General features: G+C 40.5%; 1 protein-coding gene across 10 annotated transcripts in view; it reads right to left on the reverse strand.

Annotated features, from left to right (window-relative positions):
• Positions 1-2777: 2777 nt before the first annotated feature.
• Positions 2778-21103, reverse strand: part of ADAM22 (ADAM metallopeptidase domain 22) — a 137760-nt gene continuing 119434 nt past the window's right edge. For 3 of the 10 annotated variants that reach the window (XM_056334875.1, XM_056334873.1, XM_056334879.1), the window contains 3 exons: positions 19805-19915; positions 9706-9829; positions 2778-8405 (listed from right to left, as the gene is read on the reverse strand). In XM_056334875.1, the coding sequence (XP_056190850.1) occupies positions 8385-8405; positions 9706-9829; positions 19805-19915 (256 nt within the window). In that variant the 3' untranslated portion in view covers positions 2778-8384. Of the gene's footprint in view, positions 8406-9705; positions 9830-17638; positions 17726-19208; positions 19284-19804; positions 19916-21103 lie in introns of all 10 variants that reach the window. The other 7 variants (XM_056334874.1, XM_056334881.1, XM_056334878.1 and 4 more) reach the window with 3 other exon arrangements.

Consider the following 21103-nt stretch of genomic DNA (forward strand, 5'->3'; position numbering starts at 1 on the left):
ATGTCACTACCCACCACAGGCCTGAAACTACTAAGGAAAGAAAGAAAACATCAGGCAGTAACGAGTATATTGTTGTAGGTAAGGATAACTTACTAAATCATCTGAGACCCTGCACAAGTTCCACACTACTATACAGGTATAAAGTTATGCAATGTATCATTTTGATTTTTTATTGATTGATACTATTATTGATGAAATAGTATGTGGAAGTAAAATTGCGTCTATAAATGAAAGCTTGGATTGAAAATCCATTTAGCTTATTTTGCATACTTGGGGTGTGGGGGTGTGTACCATTTTTGTAATGAGAGGCATCACAGGTGTCTGTGGCAATGAAGGACCAATAACAAACCTGAGTCTTTCTCAGTTTATTTCCTCAGGTTGCATTACTATTTTGGCACCAGCCAGCTCCTGGGCAGTGAAGTACTGCAAGAACAACAGTGTGAACCAATAGCGTTTTCTTCAGGGTCTTATGGTAAACACAAATCAGAGAAAAATGGAAACCAAATTGCTTGCAAACCAGGAACAAATTCTAGCTTAGCCAGGGAAGAATTGCTTTTTTTTCTCCATAAGCGTTTCAAAAATCCATGGTATTCACAGGGACTGATAGGATAAATAATCTTCAATGTTTAGACATAAACTAAGAGAATAAATGTGATTGCTAAGGAGCAACTACAGTATTTGCTGTCATCTAGCTAAAAAAAAGGCCATCTGAAAATTGCTTCCCCTTGAGGAGCAGATTCAGTGGGCAATCTGAATACACAATTTGCCTGCTTTAGAGAAGAGTTATTTGTAATTCAGAATTAAGGTTTTCTCTTTCCCACAAGGCATACTGGGAAGGATGCTTATACAGTATCAAGTGGGGTGGTTGCTCTTGACCCTTGTGGAAACAACTGGGTGTAGTTTAGAACATAGGTATTATTTTTAGGTTGCCCTGACACACAGGTCTAAGGAACCATAATTTTAGATTTGCCTTGAGAACAGTAGGACCCTAAGAGAAGCTCACAGGATCATTTTCAACCTTGGAATTTGAAAAATAACATCTGTATTCTATGAAAAATAGCATCTGTATTCTACTACTAGCCATTAACCTTTTTTCCCCATGCATGCAGTATTTTTTTTTATTATTATTATTATTACAGAGACCTATAAAACAGGAAATGCTATACATAAGGACTTAGGCAAACAAAATACACACAACAGTCTTTGTCATTGAAAGTCACTTTACTGATGTTACAATATGTTAGTAACATTGAAAACCACAGGCATTTGTATTACTCTCATAGAAGTGGATACTGTGATGCTGTTAATAAAAGTAAGCAGTAATTTAGAACCCCAAATTACAATGATTTAATTTTATAAAAAGCAATATTTTGTTTAACTACATGAAAGCCAGATTCATTCACTTCAACAGCCCAATGCCTGTAATGTTTATAACAAAAATACCACACTCAAAGCTGGAAAATTGTAAATCGCAATGCTTCATTTTGGTGTTTGTCAAAATCTTACGTTTCTATATCAGGTGTGATTTTTAAAGGATTTTAATTAACAAAGACAAGAAAATTATGTATTCAGTTGTTTTTGCCAATACTAGCTAGCCCAGACCCAGTGGTGAAACACAGTTCTCCTTGCCTCTACATGTTTTTTAGTTTTTTACCAATAAGGGCTAGTATAAGTGAAAAAATAGACCTTTTTTTTTTTTTTTTTTTTTTTTTTTACAGCAATGCCCAAGGTAAACATTAGCAAAAAAATGAAGCTGGCAGACCCAATTAGTATATACCACCCTGAAAGCTTTGCTGAAAGAACTAGTCATATTGTAAATAGTGTTTTCTCCAGCAGATTAAAAAGTCTGTAATGCTTTGCTATTCTGAAAAAAATACTTTGCATTTATGCAACGATAAAAATAAGTACTGTATTCTATAAAAAACACTACCTATTGTAATATATCTTTACCCTTAAGAAAAGAAAAATGAGGTTATATATTCACAGTTTGAGTATGTTCTAGACTGTATTTCCAAGCATAAAATTACACGTAGAGTCTACACAGGCAGTGAGCAGGAGTCCTTGTACCAATAATCAAAATAAATCAGCATTTACTGTTATACAGAGCCTTACAATATCGCATGATAAGCTGCTCGCACCACTACACTTACAAGGTCAGTCAGACCTATATACATAATTTCTAACGTCGTTGTAAAAATAGACTTCCCATGCTAAAGTTAGAATATATAAGGCCTCATGTTAAGATTTTTTTTAACCAAAACTTTATTTTTTTATTCAGAGGAACACAGAAACAGAAAAAATAATATTAGCTTGTTGCTTTGATGCTTTATGCTCTAGTAATTAAAAATAGTGTAAGACAGACACTTGTACTTCTCCCTTAGAGAATGTATTTCTTTTTAACTGCTCTGTGCTTATTTTCTCCAATCTTCCTCATCTCATTCTGCGTTATATTGCAATCACAGCCTGTCTACATAACAGAAGTTTTTAAATAGTTTAAAGCTGGCTTAGCTAAAGTGATTTTGAAACTGGTGTAGATTGGATTTTAGAGAACTGAAAGAGCCAGACCTGGCTAGGTGAGCCAATTTTGAAGTCAGGAATAAAGTTTCTCAAGCGTGAGCAAACGACATTTCTGTGTTCTGAACTTATTTTTACTGCTTGTTTTGGCTGCTTGGCTGAGATAGCGTACTAATGCTGACTGTTGTAGTGCTTTTCTAAATAGCTGCAGAAAACTGTTGTGGAATGACAAGATACACTGGGTATATAAGCTACTGTTTCCAAAGCTTTGCATCAGCATCCATACTTGAGGTACCAGTATTGTTTTTTGTAAGCTGCCTTGGAAACTGCTCAGGTCAAAGGAGTTTTTTAGTGTAAATGATAGGAACTATCGCTTCCTTTCCTGTTCTGGTGAAATCACACTTCAGAGAGTCCCGTCTGTATTGCAGCTATGGCTACACAACCGGTTTCACTGTTTCCTTTTTGCCTGCTCTATTAGGGTAACATTTACGTCCACACAAGAATGTTATCCCACCACGCAGTCAGGGGATGACAAGCTGTACATTATGTGTGCAGTTTATTTGTATTTGTCTTCAGGAAATCTGATCAAAATCAAATCCCATATTGGTGATAAATGCCACCTGGTTTGGAAGCCATGCAAATAGTGGGTCATAGCTCAGCACACTGATGGATATTCCATTCTGGGCAAAAAACTGACTTCAGAGGAGACCAGGATGCTCATGCTCTTTAAAAATGAGGTAAATAACCTCTGCATTGTGGTTGATGACAGCGGCCCAAATTGTATGCTACTGATAGAGATACTCAGTTGAGAAAGAAAGGGATGATCTTCAAACTTGAAGCAAGAGAAATGGGACACAGCACAACTTTTAGGTTCACAGCCTTGGAGATTAAAGAGGCTTAGCCTTCAGCAATGCTAGAGGGTAAGAAAGCCATAGGATGGCTGAGCTACCAGTTTTATCAGTTATGGTTTAACCCCAGCCAGCAACTAAGCACCACACAGCCACTCACTCACTCTCCCCCCACAGGGGCAGGGTGAGAAAACTTGTGGGTTGAAATAAGAACAGTTTAATAATTGAAATAAAATGTAATAATAATTATGATAATAAGAAACAGTAATGAAAAGGGAAGTAGCAGACAGGACAAAACAAAACAAAACATGAAAGGCAAGTGATGCAAATGAAAACAATTGCTCACCACCAACCAGCCACTGCCCTGCCAGCCTTTGAGAAGCAGCCCCTACTGCCAGCCTTCCCCATAGTTTTATGGCTGAGCATGAAGTCATACGGTATAGAATATCCCTTTGGTCAGCTGGGGTCAGCGGTCCTGGCTCTGTCTTCTCCCAACTTCTCGTGCCCCCCCAGCCCACCCACGGGTGGGGTGGGGTGAGGAACAGAAAAGACCTCGACTCTGTGTGAGCGCTGCTCAGCAATAACTAAAATATCCCTGAATTACCAACACTGTTTCCAGCACAAATCCCAAACACAGCCCCATAGTAGCTACTGTGAAGCAAAATTAACTCTTCCCCCAGCCCAAACCAGCACTCCAGTGCAAACTGCACGAAAGACGTGAGGCTCCATCACCTACGCTGTAGGAAGAGCAAATGATGTATTAACAGCACTGGAAAGACCTTGTCCAGGACACTGCGTGGAAAGGCAACTAACTTCACAGCTTTTTGATCTCGGCCAACTTGCACAAGAGGCTGTTAGTGCATGTAATTATCATTCATGGAAATGCTTTTCAGTAGGAGCAGAAAGGGACTGGAAGAGAAGAGAACAGGAGCTTGTTGCGTTTTGCACTGGAGTGCGATAATTTTGCTCACAACAACTAGTATGGGATTCAATGACAAAGCAAGTCCTAAGAGCTAACTTTCATTCTTTCATGTTACATCCTAGCCTATTAATGAATGAAATGGCTGCAAATTTCAGAAGAATTTGTAGTATATGCGTACCTGTAATAGCGTATGTACCTATTCTTAGCTCTGGTTTTGAAAACGGTTGTCACATTGGTGTTGACAAGACCACTTGGGTCACTTAAAATAAGCAACAGGAATTCACGTGAGAGGGCTTCAGTACACTAGCTACTGACACAATTTCTTTCTGATTTTAGCTCAAAGGTCTGTTTGTTCATCAGCACAATCAAAATTATCTAATGAGTACATCAGCTTAGCAGGTTCAACATTTCATAAGTCAGGAACTCTTAAATCATTTGGAAGTAGCTACCTTCAAAGTCAAATCATACTTTAAATCAGGTAACTGGCAAGCAGTGACTGAAGTTCACAACTTAAGCAAAGACAGGCTGTATAAAATTACAACCTTCTTAAAACAACTTATTTAAATCAAAAATATATGTAAATTATCAATCACAACCATTTCTAGTATATTGCCTGAGTAAATTCACCAGAAGTCTACCATATGGATTACTGAAGTTCTTATGTCAACAAATCCAGAATTAGCAGGTAAATTTTTGTTTAACTCTGGCATCGTTGTGCAGCATTATTATTTGGATACGATCTCTATTTTCCAGTCTCCATCAGTTAGTCATATTAATTTTATTTTAAATCATAGCAGATTCTTCTCCCACATTGAAAAACATAACACTAAGTATAGCTCATCCTGCAGGTCCTGCATTCATATGGACAGTTACTTCTATTTGAGAAGAACTGGTAACGTCCCCACTTCAATAGGCACCTGCAGCATAGCTGGCAATAACTAGTTCATTTCTTAAAATTAAAAACAAAACAAAAGCATGAGTCCCCGTGAGTCAAAATGACTGAGCTATCTTATTGACAATACAAGTACTCTACTTTAGACTGGATGAGGTATTATGCGGCAATTTGTATTGCTATTGCCAGTGTAACTACAACGGATAAAAATATTTGCAATCTTCCAGGTTATTGATCTGGCAGCTTTCTGACACACTACATTTTAGAAGTAGGAAACCACAGAATGTAAGCAAACAATTTCTCTCTTTGACCTTTGCTGGCTTCAGTGGCTCACAGCCCTGCCAGTTCAGGTTTTGTGTGACAAGGTCTCCAAGTTACCAACCTGATGCAAGATTCTCTGCAGAAGAATTTTGCAAACACCCAAGCTCTGTGATGTTCTCACTCTAGACAGTCAAAGTGGAAGTCAATATTTATTTAACTTAAAACTTAGTGCTCATAACTCGAATTCCTAGCTCCAAATGTGAAAGTGACTGTTTAAAGTTACACTACAGACGTAACTGTATCATCATATGCTACAAAGGAATTACACCAAAACAAGAGAGAAGCCGAAAGTACATACTACATTGAAAACACAGTCAGAAAGCCATTTGTTTGCAAAACAAGAAGCTATGAACATTACACAAAGAGCCAGTATGTTATAGCCGGTTCTGTCTGCCAAATCTTGCTGCTTCTTGATAAGGCAAAACGGAAAGGGAAGAGTAAACAGTGGTAAACATAAAATACGCACAGAAATCTAACAGGATTATTCAAAATTACATGCCGGTTTGTATCCAAACAAAATGCCATAAAAGGCACATGATGAACAGTCCCGTTACTAAAGACAAGATACTAATATGGGAAGGAAAACCAGGTAACACGGCAACCATCAGATTAGCATAATGTCCTAATGTGGGTGACCTCCTTGACGGCCCTGCTCAAGGTTCAGTGAAATCAATAAACAACATACTGATTTCAAGTGATTATGGCTCAGACCCTAATTTCATGAGCTACATGCTACCAACTACCTTTAATCCAGTTACCTACACTCAAAATAAATCTTTGCAAAAAATACTCTTCAGTGCTGATGGATATTCACTCCTCACAAAAGTGCAGAATCTTTTCCTAAAGCAAATACAAGTGACTGGCTCCTTCCAGATGGTCTGTCTGCATCCACTACCGCTCACTCAGATTTGTCTTTCTCCAGAATACTTACCAGAACCTGTAGACTGTGAAGGAAAATCACTTCAGCGCCAAGGCCAGTATTATGTCATTATCCAACATACAGCCTAACCATAAAATATAGTGCTTCTAAAAATCTTATATACTTTACAGTTGCTGACATCTTTAAACATTTCTTAATTTAATCTTACATATATCTGACTTTATCGAGAGACTTAAAAGTTAAAAAAATATATTAAAAGGCTGCAAGTGTTGGATTCACTTATTAAAGGAAACACATGAAAGAGGTAGAAGATTCAGAAACACCGAAGATGTTCCCATTACAATAATACCTAATTGATCATACGGCTGTTGGGCAAGGTATTCAACTGCACCATACAGAATTGGGCGTTTTATTCTGCAATAGTACTACCTGAAGCTAAGAATTAGTCAATTTCTGAAAGCTGGAGAGAATTATAAATTGATTTAATATAGTCCAGTTTCTTACTGACCGAAAATTCCCAATCAAGACTTGTTTTACAACAGCCTTTAGAAGTCTCAGGTGTTAGAAATCTAACCATCCACTTATACACAAGATTAACATCTTCACAGTAAAGGGTTTGTTCCCCACCGGTTTTTTAGGCTAAATTCACTTGTACTCGGTTTAATGCCCCCAAAAATTGCCAGGGGGGCTTCAGGGGCAGCAAGCATAGCATTCAAGCGCATGATAAAGGCAATTCCAGTAACAAATAAAAATTAAAAGACAGCAATGAAACTGGCCGCTTGCCCAGCACTGTTATTATCTAGTGCAGTGAAACCATTATGCTTCCCATAAACTATGCCTTGCCGTCTAGAACAGTGTCTGAAATGCTCTATCAAAAATACACAGCAACTCTCACTAGAAGGACTTCACATCACCACATTCTGAATTGACAACTTAGAAATATTCCCAAATGTCCAGTAAGTTCGGAGTGCGCGTTACTTAAAGGCTGTCTCTGTTGTCTGCCAAATCATTCTTAATTACACCTGTGAGAGGATACACTGGTCATCTCACTGAACAAGGGATTTTAGCTGGTTCCTCTTACGATGACTTAAGACAAAGTGCTGTTGTTTCTGCAGTCTGCCTTACAACTGAGATTGTCAAGACAGTATAAGATACTGAAAAGACATTAGAGATTTTGGTCAAACACCAGTTTCTGAGAGACATGGGTTTACAGTACTGTACCTTCTGTATTTCCAAAGATGTCTGCTCATAATATTAGAAAATCTGAAGTGTGATGATGTTAGTCATGACTGTTTCCTTAGGCATTTGGCAAAATACGCTTATGTATAACAGCTATTTTTGACATTATCAAATGTTTACATATATACAATCCCTATACTGAGATTATAAACACATAAGGTAAAAAAAAAAAAGATATAATCCTTGTTTGACATTTGTGTCAAATAGTTCCCTTTCAAAGCTTGAAATCCTGTCACCAAAAAATCCTGTATTTCTTACTCCTGCATGCTAATTTCTACTACAGTATGTTGTTTATCCCTTACATGTGGAAAGTAAAGAACACAAGGTTCATGGGTCATGCATACAGCATACAAGTTTACATCAGCTGGGCTCTCCAGGAGGCGCATTCCCAGTTCCACTCTGGTCTGACTTGAGACTGCAATAAACCAGTGAAAAAACTCTTACGTGGGACTGGCAAACGGACTGCAGTTCGGATTCTAGGTAAGTGTACCTGTGATCATGCGGAATAGCCTTGTCATGTCCCTGTTAGTTGTTATGATTTTGGTTGTTCACCAAATCCATAAAATACCAGTAACAAAAAAGAAAGAAAGAAAAAAGACTGCTTTTTTCCCTTCCAGATGACAGGAGGTTCTCACTGTGATCACGGGCATCTCTGTTGATCTTTCGAATTGTCTGAAGAGCAGTTGAATGTGCAGTGACTCAGTGATGCTGAGTTTCTATAAAATTCGAAGTAAGCAGTTCTGATGTCACCCCAGGAAAACAGTGCAGCTAAATGGATGTCTCCCATAGCTGGAGAGGGGGAAAAGGAACACAAATACGCACTGAACACCAAGATAAAACTGGCTGTTACCCAAAGAGTGTGAGGGGCTTGTTTGGGATACTGCATCTGCATCACTTGGGTCACCAAAGCTATGCTCTTGGTCTCCCAGCCTCTCATGGGTATCTGTTCAGACCAAAAAGTCACCAGACAGTGTCAAGCATTTCAGCATGAATTGCAGTCAGCATAGTAAATGTCCACAGCTGGGACTGCAGAGAGTTTGAAGGAAAAAATTCAGTGTAGCTTCAAATATGTGCTAGACAACTTTTACCTTACAGGTACGCTAACGTTGCTGTAGAGATAATTTCCCACTCTCTTCTGCCTAACTCTGCTCTGAGCAGCATGACTTTCTGCCGTGGGGTTGAGCTGGTGCCAGGGCAGCTCCAGGGCTGAGACACACCAGTGCAGCCCTGTCTCTGGGCTCTGCTGGGGGACCCTGTGCCACACCTCACCCAGCCTTCTGTCCCAAGCAGGACTGGGGGCAGTAGCTTGCAGGTGCCCTCAGCAGCACTCCACTCCCTTTTTTTCTTGACAAAAAAGGACAGAGCAGCAACGGGAAGCTCATCTGCATCAGGGACATGAACTAAAGCTATCACCAGTAAAGCCCCTAAAGTAAACGTCGGGAGTTTTTTGTTTATTCAAATACCTGCTATGTCTGAATTGACACAAAGGAAGCAACAGCCAGCGCTGCCTTTTGGCATCAGCTAGAAACCTCCCCGTGTGGAGCATCACGTTCCAGTGGTTCCTGCTCACCCTGGGAGGGGGGACAGGGGGGATTGGGTCACAGCTGCAAAGTCCCTCCAGGTCTGCAAGAGCCTGATGCAAGCCCTCCCCCTCCTCCTTAACCGGAACTTTCCATAAAGCTGGAAAGCATCTATCCCCCAGCTTGAAGGAGAGCTGCTGGCAGTGTCAGTCCCCCGGCAGGGTAAGAGGAGAGCCAGGCATACCGCCTGCTCCAGGGCTGCCTGTCCTCCGTAGCCCAAAGACTGCCCCAGGCACACTCTCAGCTTGAAATAAGACAACTAGTGAAATGTGGGCTTCAGGGCAGCGTTAAGAGCAACCTGAACAGGTATCTGTAAACACAGCCACCGGGGCTGCCCTGAGCACCGCCAGAAGCTCAGCCTTCAGAAGCTTCTGGAGTTAGGGGTACAAAGGAAATGCCACTGCTGCTCACACTGTCAGCCAAAGGTGCTGATCTGCCACACTTTCCTTTTCAAAAAGAACCAGTAAATCAAGTCACTGACAAAATGCACAGAGAAGAGGAACACTTACCCTGGCACTTTGCCTGTTGGCTTTTTTCTCCTCATCAGGAAGTGGTGGCATCGGGTAAGGGTATTTTCTGCTGGAAGCGATAGAACCAGTGGACGAAGATGGAGACTTTGCAGGGGACAGTGTCCTGAGATGTTGAAACACACAAAATAAATGTGATGTTTTCGGGTCCTAGCACTGCAACAGCAACTGCCATTACTCTGAAGCTTGGTTCAGAACCAAGTATATAGCTTATTATTAGCTCAGTATCAGGGGGGATAAAGTTGTTTGTTCAGTAGCCTAATAATTTCATGACATGAATAAATGTATTTATAGCTTTCCGGAACTCTGGAAGAAAAAAAAAAAATCCTACTTCTGATTAGAACTGCATAACAAAACTGATTTCTTAAACTGTTTTATATGGTACTGTAATTAATTGTTATAAAATTAACAAACAGAATCTGCAGTTGAATAAATACAGATCTAAACGATAGACATGGCACTATGAAGCCTAAATAGAAACAGTAATTGTATAAATACAAGCTGAACAATGTCTTCTGCCAGTGACTAAATGGCAATTATCAGTGTCTTTATGAATATCTTACGCATCTCCTATATCGATATAAACACAGCAAATAAATCTATTATTTTATAACACATTAATTTACACAAATGCATGCACTTGGAGGCCAAACTGTTAGTTGTGAAGTAACAAAGGCATATACAAAGTGCTAATAACAAATTATTATACATGCAAGCATCATACAGTGCATATTGTTCCAGCCAAAGAAAGAGTCTGATGAGAATATACAAAAATGGACTGATTAGTCAATGGCAATCAGCATTTCTGTACAAGGTGAGTAGAGTAAGCAGGAGCAAGTAAATGTTTGTATCACATGAAAGGCATTCTTTTCATGTCAATAAGGCAGCAGCACATTATTGACTGAAATTTTATACCCAAGAAAAACTCTTATGCTTCTGTTTTGAGATTCTGCACTTTTCCCACTTGAGAGGTTTCTATCAGGCTTTAAATCTGGGCAGAATAAAAGGGAAAAAAGCCTCAAAGTAGAAAATTTGAGCTACACTAGCCTTCTTGTTCTGTTTCGCAGACTAACGGCATTTTTCAAAGGAGGCCTCCCACAAGTGCAGGCACATCACCCAGACCCTCCCTGAGCACTGCTACCTACTAATTTCTGAACTTACACATCCCTGAAGATGGAGAGTTTCTCTCAGTTTCTACAGACAGGTCTTCCAAGCCTTTGAAATTCAGCAGGGGGGCTGCATGTTGTGCAGTGATAAGCACCATTGCCAACATCACTGATACCAAGAAGCCACAGCAGCCACCCCTGGCAGAGCGCCCCGCATCCCTGGCTCTGGGATTTACAGGATCAAGTCCTTTCATCTAGAGAGGATTACAGACAAGGCAGGGACTGATTTGTGTCTGGAATTGCTTTGTATCTCTATTACTAAGTGAAACTCATTTACCTTTAAATAATTATTCTTTATTTTGGATTAGTGTATCGTTTTGTTGTACCTGTAGCTCCCTACAACAGCACAATCTCTGGTGTCCTATACAAACAATGACTGATGGTAGCCACGAGCAACAAGGTGTCAACGGAGATAATATGGTGAGAGCTCTCCAGTCTGGCTCACAGTGCTCTAATGCCTCATGTGGTAGCCTGTTCAACAGCACGGTACAATTATCCAAACATGGAAGAGTACATCCTTCAGCACATGCACCTTGAGCACCCATTAAGATGAACTGGACATACAGGAATGTTTTCAGGAAGAAAATTTCAAACAGCTACTGCAGTGTAAAACAAGGTTTTGTATGTCCAGTGTCACCGATCTGGGCACCAAAGCGCACATGCAAGAAAACAGGTTATTTTTACCAAAAAAATCCAGGGAAAAGTTCTCAAAGTGCTCTGCTGTTCACTGCCTGTACAAGTCCTCTCATCTCTGCCCACACTTGGACTGATAAGGATCAACAAACTATTAGTGAATCCAGAATGGAAAAAAAAGAAAAAAAGGAGAAGGAGGGAAGATGAGAGCAGATTTTACATATTATTATTAATTATCCAATTATTCACTAATTTTGCCCCACAGCTGCAGCAGAATTTAAGATGTTCATGTTTAAATTAATAACAATGCCCCTGGAGATTAGAAGCAAGGAACTGGGGGTGCTGGATCTGGCTTGGCGAGCCCCACCAGAAAGCTGTTTATATAGGTACCACAGCCAGGAGGTGGCATGCAGAATGAAGGCATCTCCCATCCCTTGTGTCACAACATCGCCTCCTGCACACCACAGGCTCTTCCCACCGGTTATGTTAGGCACCGCAAGAGAAGGCCATGGTGAGCGGGAAAGCCACAGCCTATCTATCTGTCCATCAGCCTGAGCATGTGATCCTGGAAGGAGCAGGAGCACCCCAAGGATGGGGCATCTTGAACATCTTCCCTGCACAGCAGGTCCTCTGACCAGGATGCCTAACCAAGCCTTTAGCCAGGCAGCTTTGCACCATAACTCAAACACAATGCTGCCTTTTCAAAAGATTTTGAAGCCCATACCTCCAGTGTAGCTGCCTCCACGTCCTTCTTCTCAACCCCCCCTTTGTGCTGCCTGCTCAGCTGCGGTTTGCACACCTACCTGATGTGCCCATTGCTTCTGACCGACCCGTGCAAAGGTACAGCCAAATACACTGAGAATGCAGTTGCACACTTAGAGAAATGACCTTGCCCTCCCCTCACAGGGCCTTGCCACTGATGTCTGCTACACAATTGCATGCTGGGTTTTGTCATCTTTAGTGCCATCTACTGAGACTGTGAAAACATACCACTACTAAGTGTACGCTCACAGATCTTACAATGTGCCTTGTGTGACAAGCATAGTTGTTTGAGGTGGTTTTGATCAGCTTTCAAGTTACGCCCTGCAACTGTGTATGTGCTGTGTATCCCAGATTTCCATATACTTTAAATGAGAAAGAGCCAGGCATGACCTTTCTCATTTACAGGATGGAAAAAAGACAGCATTCAGGGACACTTGCAGGTAATGCTGGGATTAAAGGTAGGCAGAACTTTGCAGTTTTGGTCAAGGGTGGGATCCACTTAGCTTTCACTGGGGTGTTAGTTCTCCTGCTACCAAATCCATTACCTTTCATGCCAAATGTCACTTCCAGCTGCAATTTATACAAGAAACTAGGACCGCGTTCTGCCCTGTACACACAACAGATTCGGCGGTTTTACTGCCATCCCCAAATGAAGCCATGCACCTCAATGCACTGCAAGAATTTTAATTTCTGACCAGAAAGCAAGATGTGGCCACTTTGTCTCCATCTTTCTGTCCTGGAAGCTGAAACTAAGAGTGTGGGGAGACCATGCTGTGATTCACAAGAGAACACTGTGGCAGCAGGAGGACATCTGCATGCACTCCCCTGCAGCCAGGCACCTGCCCACTCTCCCTTCTTGTCACCTAAATGGGGAGAGTGCTGGCCCACAAGAGATGGTGTGAAATGCGTCACCTGGTCACACAACTAAATGTCTTGCGACTCCAAGTGTTATTTTAGCCGAACTCCAGGCAGGTGGCCCTGACAGACTGAACAGTTCATAAGCTGTGCCTGATTCTGTTTTGCAGACTGAAAATAATTCAATGAAATCCAACTAACGTTCAACCTGGTGAAAGCATTTCAAGCCCAAATGTTGATACTATCAGCCTAGCCTGACCTTTACTGCCACAGGTTCAGCTCTTTGCAGGACATCATCAGCCTAAATTATCCCACGTTAGGTAGTTGGGATCTTCTAAAAACACTTTTAACATTTTAACCTTTTAAATACAGTTCCTTTTAAAAACCACAGGTGTGCACAGGTTTCCGCTGAAAGTGCAGCAGCAGAGGAGAGGCTGCAGCACGTGGGGGGCTGCAGAAGAGGCAAAGGCTGTGGCTCAAGCTATCCACCAGAAGCACTGCACAGCCGTGCCTCAGGAGCAGCATTCACACACTTTAATGAACCATTCTCTCTAATTCTTGAAATGAAATCCTGATCCTACTGATGCCAACAGGCTTTTTTCCATTATCTGCCAACAAGGCCAATATTTTGCTTCGGTTCTAATGGGGAAAACTTCCCCCCCCCAAACCCAGTCTAGAGCTGCCTTAGCAAGAGCAGGGAGCTAATGGCTCATCACAGCCCTGGCCTCAGCTGGATGCTCACGGAGGAAGGCAACAGACCTGGCAGAGCAGATGAATCAACTCTGGCTAATGATCAGCTAAGGAGGAGCTGAGAAGAGATCAAGGAAGAAGACAGCAAAAACACCAAAGCACATTAAAAATAGGAGTGAAATGATAGCCTGTTGTCTCCTCCCTTCCATGTCCCTTCTCAGTGCCCTTCTGGTATGCGATGGCCATTTCTTCCTTCTGGGTATGTGTCCTGGATCTCTGTCTAAAAAACCTGTTTTCTTTGTAAACTATTTTTATACTTAAGCAACTCCTACAGAATGTAAGTTGCTGTAAATATTTGCATCAAATCAAATATAGGTAGCTCAGTGGTTCAGAAGGTGCCTTCTAGGCTTTTTTTGTCTAGAATTAACTACAGAAATGCCACATTCTGGGATTCTGACAGTTTATTTTCCCATACCATCATGGTTCCTGAGTCTTTCAAGATTCAGTGAGGATTTCAAGTAGTCTTTAACCTTATTTCATAAGGTCAGTCTGTGCAGTAGCCACTGTAATTGGTAGTAACAAAAATAAGTGAGAGTATCAAACTGGTAAAACAGCGGCTCTTGCAGCAAAGTCAGTATCAGGAGAAGACTTCTTGCCTGGGTTTATTGCTGGGGTTACACAGCTGTGGCCTGGCACGTAAAATTAAAATCTAGCCTAGACTTTGAGCAAGAAAATGAGATTTTTCTGTAAAGATCTTATTTTCTTACAGAAGGGAAGCCCACAGCTGGGAGGTTTCTGGCACCAGAGACAGCAGCTATTATTATTACCATTAATGAAAAGTAATTATATAGCAATACCCATCAGACCTGCAGACTAGAAAGAAAATTAAATAACTAGGACAGCAGGTGTCAGAGAGAAAAATTTTCATTTATACAGGATTTTTTAAGCTGATGGAGGAAGCCTCTGTGACAACTAATATCTCTATTTTCTGAAAATCTGCAATGTTCCTAGGAATTGTAGGGAGTGTTTTTGCCTTTTTTCTTGATTCTACTTCAACTCTACCTGCAAGAGCACCAGTCATCGAAACATTACGCCTAAAACTATAGGGAGACAAGCAAAACAGCACTGTTACTTTCAGGACATCTTTAAAAGAAAAATCAAAGATGATTAGCGACAAAAATACCACTCAGCTAATTATATGGTGTAAATGTTTTATCCTGGGCTATGATTCCTAAAATGTAGTCTCAGCTGGACAGCCTGACTTCAGCCCCACCTTCTGATTTATGAAACAAGATTTGTTTTGTTTTGTTAGTGAATTACTTCACAGTTTCAAAACCCAGCCATATGATGTTCAGACACACTGTTCTTAGGAACAATGGTTTTTTTTGTCCATGACAGATTAATCAAAATTGCACCTGAGTTTTGGAGAGAAACTGTTCAGTTCAACCTCTCATATGCCCATGGCAATTTATCCCAGAAGATCTGATCCTTTGCCTTCCATAATATGGCTGCAGAATACTTCCCCATGGTTACCTCAATTAATTAGGAAATACAGGTTTCTAAATTTATTCTAGTTTCTCTCTCATTTCTAAAGCTACTGCTGCAGGCAGTGATTAGTAAGTTTCTATGGTGTAAAATTTTTAATTTATGTTTCATCTCTGCTGATACAGCAGAGCCCTTAAACTTCAAATGGGTCAGCTTAATCCTCATCTACATGCAAAAAATTCTTGGTTTATATCAACCACAATTAGAAATGTGACTCATTCAGTGCAACAGTCAAAAACTCTCAGGGGCAGGGTATGCTCCTATCAATTTAATCTAGTTACTAAATTAAGATATATGATATTAAAAGATGAAAACCAAATTAAGAGTATCCACACAGGAATTAAAACCTGTTTAACTAAACCATTTAAAGTAACATATTTTAAACTAGTGCTATCTTCATATTCCAGCAATGTCTTTGTTTATTACAACCACAAAGCTTCTGATATAAACACCCTGAAAGACAGCTGTGGGGTTAGGTTATGGTGGGTGACTGATGGCCTTGCCTGAACAGTAAAGGTCAAGAAGGTATTTTTAGGAAAAGGTTTGCTAATAAAAACACACCTCATTTTCTAGTGTTGGTTTGACTAATTTCACCTTCCAGTGACTTCGGGTCATTATCAGTCTTGGTCTGCTAGTCTAAAGGACATCCCACAAAGATTTTGCTCCATATGCAGCTATGTGGATTTCACGATCAGGTAAGCATTTAGCTGTTCCATGAAACTGAACAGCTTGAGGCCCTGCAGTCCCTTCTAATGCTTCTCATGGCTTCTGTCTCCCCAGTTCTTGAGCATGCTTGTTGAACTGCAGACACCAGAACTGGACCCTGTATCCCAATACTAAAACCAGCCGTGGTAGAACTACTGGACTCACAATACACCCTGCCTGAATGTCCAAGCACCAGCACAGAGACCTGGCTGATGCTGGCGGGCACAATCACAACAACCTCCTGTAAGCAATGGCTTCTTCTGTAAGGGATTTTCACTCCTTGTTCAGGACAGACATCAGGACTGGCAGGCGTAAATTTACCTCATTTGCCCTATTTGTTCACTGAAAAGCCTTTGTGATTCACGTCTGCAGCTTTGTGATTTAAGAGCTCTTGACAGCAAACATAAATGGTTTTAAAAAGTGACAATTTTATGCTCTTGTAAGACTTTGGGACATTTTTAGTTCTAAAAATTACTGAAGTCCCACCCTGCTATTTAATATCTACCAGTGTCACTACTGGAATAGAAGTGTTTCATTAGCATCTTGTGATACAACTCCATCACTTTTTTTTTTTTCCCCAAATGCACACTGGACATATTTAGTATATGTTTCTGCAATTTGCACTATTATTGGGTCTACTTGTGTAGCAAAATTACTGCTAAGATTCTATTTACTTGTTCGTACCATCCTTCACTCTTTTGGATAAAAAATTTTGCTTTGTATTCTTTTTCTTTGTGTTTCTACAATTCTTGTTTCAGCTTCATTTTTGATATGTCAACTTAAAGCTTCATGGCTTGCTAGCTGATTTTTTCAGCAAAGATGCAACAGTCTCAGCTGTGGGATTGTGTCTTCTAGGAATCTACTAAAATATTCTCAGTTTCCTGCTTCATGTAGAACAGAGAGGCCAGCTTCATGCATGCTTCTTCTCTTTAATTTGGAACGTATCAAATAATACACGCTTTCCCCTTTCAAAAACAAGTAATATTTTTGGTTGAACCCTACACTCACTTGTAACAGATTCGTTAGTGGTTTGATAAATAGAGCACAGGGTATATTCTCATACATTTAATTTTCCAATTACAATATATGAATTATTTCATTGTAGGCTGAGCGTAAAATACCACTACTTTTTATTCTTTTTTCATTTAAATTTTAGTATGCACTATATAAGACAGTGGGTAGAGTCAATGTGTTATGAAACCACTTGCCTCAGTAAATTACATTCTATTTAAGTTAATACTATTTTATTAGTGATAAATATGTCTCATGCCCATAAAACACTACTTGGCATAAAATGATGAGAAAGCTACTACAAGCTATAGATGATGGTGGGAACGCATGCACTACACACATCCTTTTCAATGGCTTCATTAAAACATTCAGGAAAAGAATTGTAAATTGCACATGAAGCCAAAAACAGACATCAAAATGCAGCAAAAAAAGAGGGGCCCTTTGCACCTACAGTAACTTGTATTGATTTATACAAGGTAGGAGTCCCAAGATATTTGTATATGCTGGAACAGCTCTTAAAAATTATATAGAATTAATTTACAAAATACCTAAAGTATGGTCCTTCAGTGTTTTTATTCACATCTTCTACCCACTTAGCTACATTACATTCTCTTTTGAACCATGGGTTTAAATACCTGCAGAAAGCAATGGAGGGAACAGAGAAAGCAGAAGAACAAGAATAGAAAATCTGAGAACACACAGCACAAGCTTAGCAAGGATGTCTTCATCCCCAAAATGCAAGTGAATATGGCAAATAAATCAATACGGATGTTGGGTGAGGACTAGGCAATGTGTACAACTGCATGAGAAAATCTGACCTATAACAAAACTCATATGTTTTAATCTGGAAACTCCTTGGGATACATCATTCATTTAACATCTTAAGGGTAAAATTCACTCCTGTGCAGAGGGCCAGCATTAAGCTCATGGTTTGAACTCCTCTCATGATCTCAGAATAAGGATGAAGGGGCATTTGTGCTCCAATCCTGCTGTTTGCTTCCATCTAGAATATATAGCAAGACATAAGCTAAATGAGCACAGAAACTTGGGCTTAGCCCTTTCTACAGGAGTGAATTTCAGCCTTGGTGTGTTAAAAGGCTCAAATCATTTGCCACTACAGTAGTAATTTTTACACTTGGGTGCAAATAACCCTCTGATTTTTCAATGATCATTTATTCTGTAGGACCACGTGAAGATTTACTGGAGGTGGGCTGCAAAGCTACCTCACATTTTACAGAAGTAATCTTGATACCAAAACCACACTTTCTAGAAAAAGTCTGAGCTACATACTCATATTAGTTACATGGAAACTATGAAATAAAGAGAGTGTTTAATTATCTGGCAGTAATATTACCAGGGAAGAAGATAATTTTTTGTAACTTGTTTCCCTTAGCCCCCAGTAACAAGCAAATTCCTTTGGCTCTGTCATGTCAAGAAAAAAAGGGCAATGCAGAAACAGGAGTCTGCCTGCTTCAATTTAAAGTCTGTTCTTGTATAAGAACGGCAACAGTTTAATGATTATTTGTGATCACCACCTTTATATAATAGAGAGTAGCGCACTCTGAAATAGGAAACAAATTGTAACCAAAGAAAAAGGGAAAGAAAATTCCTCTTTACATTATTTTCAATATTTCTAGGCCAGTTCTTGCCACCCTTATTTATAAGAGTGACACCAATGACCTCACACATGGGAACAGGCCTCACAAGGGATTGCTTGGATGAGTAAACTTTGGGCTAGATCGTGTTGTTCAACCCCCACCATATTTCAAACCACGTTGACGACAAAAGCGGCAGCACTTTTTCAACTTCTTTTGCTCCTTTTTTGCTCTGGAACTTCTCCTCCCCGCCCCGCACAAGCACAGCCACAGCTCTCAGAAAGTACTCGCCCTCAGCCACAAGTGCTTCTAAGTAGCTTCCTCAGCTTGCTTATTTATCAGGAATCAGGAGTGCTTTATGCTTTCCAGCTGGGGCTCTTAGAGAAAGAAATGGTCAAAAGTGGTAGCGCAGCAACAGATGAACCAAAGTGAAGCAACAGGCTGACGCCAGCATCACCAGGAACTAATAAACTTCTGCTTTAGCTTTAATTAAAGGTGCAACTACACAGTTTCTTGTACTTGCTGCAGTACTTTTGACTTGCTTTTTTTCATTTGAAACAGTCTTTTGGTAACCATGAAACACTCCCAATCTGGCTTCCTGTATTACAAAACGAAGTGTAATGTGGTACCAAAGCATGCAGTTGTTGCACAACCGTGTTGCAGGGTTTCCTGGTTGTATTACAGACCGTCGTTCACCACCTCAATTCATCTGTTACAGAAAGGTTAAACTTGAGTTACTGCAGATCACTACGCGATACCATTAGAAAGCTCTCAGGCTGATCTTCCTGGCCACGTGTTCTTTAGCCGTGGCAGAATCCGCATTTTCTCAGAGTGAGAAATTCCACTTTAAAACACAAGTGGCCTTTACAGGTAAGCCTACAGCTAGACCAACAGCTCGATTTGGCTTGTAGCGCAACATGCAACAAGGCAAAAGACCTGGGCTCAAGAGTACTCGTACTCCTCAGGCTGGCGAGGAGGAAGGTTAGCTAGCGCTGCATCAGCAGGAGCACCTCCAAGCAGTCACGGTGCTTTGCCGCAGTGAAACTATTGTATACTGAGGGAAGGGACTTTTTACGGGATAAAATGGCAGCCCAGAATGCAGGGGCAGGTGAGACTGACCTGTGATCCCGACTCCCTGTTTGGGGGTGGTCAGAACCCCCTGGGCTTATGCCTTGGGCCGGGATTTGGTGGGCGAGAGAAAGCCCAGGCTCAGATGCATGAGTTACCCTGCTGCAAAAAGACAATATATAACAGAAAGTCTAAACCAAAGATGTTTGTATCAGTTACAACAACGAGGAAGACAAACGCTTACAGGAAAAGCAGTGCAAATTAACAAAGGTCAGAATCACTATTTGGCATAACGTATGTTCCCTGGGACCCGTTTTAACACAAGCTTCCCAATTAAACTGCCAGCTTATTCAGAAAACTCTTATTATCATTCCTGGATAACCCTGATTTCAGTAGAAAAATTGTTATCATCAGGCCATTTCATCAACCCTGTTTCTGAAAAAGCTGCAGAAACATTTGGCCTGTTGCCATTCCTTCTGCGTGAACTGAACCATCTGCCTTTAGTAAAGAACACGTTTTATTTTAAAACATCTAGAAACAATTAAAACATCTCAAATGAGCTTTAGCAGTCTCCATAGAGCTATACACTTAGCAGAAGCCTTGTTCATGTATCTGTTAGATACAAGGGGTCGAAAAAAGGTGTGAGCAGAACATTTTTCAGGAACTGTCTGATGTGCTTGCAACCCTCCTGTCAGCGTTGCTTCTGAGGGCAGCAGAGCTCAAACCTTGCTTAGCTCTTAAGAAATTTTTCTTAAATGATTAATGGCATGAATCTTTACCTGGCGCTTGGCTGTATGCAAAGAAAAAACCCTTGTGCATAATGTATGAAGTTACTGCAGACTCATGCACGTCTAATACTTTTGTAGGCAACTGTACTAGTGTGCACCTGCTTAAAAAAAATAAACAAATTGAATTCTGCACAAGGTATGCCACAAATGAACCTGATTTTCTAGTGGTTAACTACACTTTCTCTATTACTAACAGGAGACCAACAGTGTTACCCCTTTCCTTCCATCTCAACAAGTACTTTTCATTGGACTCCCAGGGGGCACACAGGTGGACTTTCCAAATGCCACCCACCACTTCAGAACACAATTCAATATTCTTCAGTATTTCCCAAAGAAGGTAAGCAGGTAAATTTGGGGAGAGCTTTCATGTATTCTGAGGCATCCTCAAAGCAGCTGACATTGCTTTTTGTTTTCCTAAATGAGTAAATGCTGGCCAGGATTAGATTATTCTCAATTTTCTCTGCTCAGAAATGAAGTTTTCTCTCTAACCACAGCCACTGTGCATTCTCGCCAGTTCTCTCCGTTCCCACAAAACCGACACTGCACATGGAAAATTCAGTGG

Source organism: Falco biarmicus, chromosome 4, assembly GCF_023638135.1.
Source record: "Falco biarmicus isolate bFalBia1 chromosome 4, bFalBia1.pri, whole genome shotgun sequence".
NCBI lineage: Eukaryota > Metazoa > Chordata > Aves > Falconiformes > Falconidae > Falco > Falco biarmicus.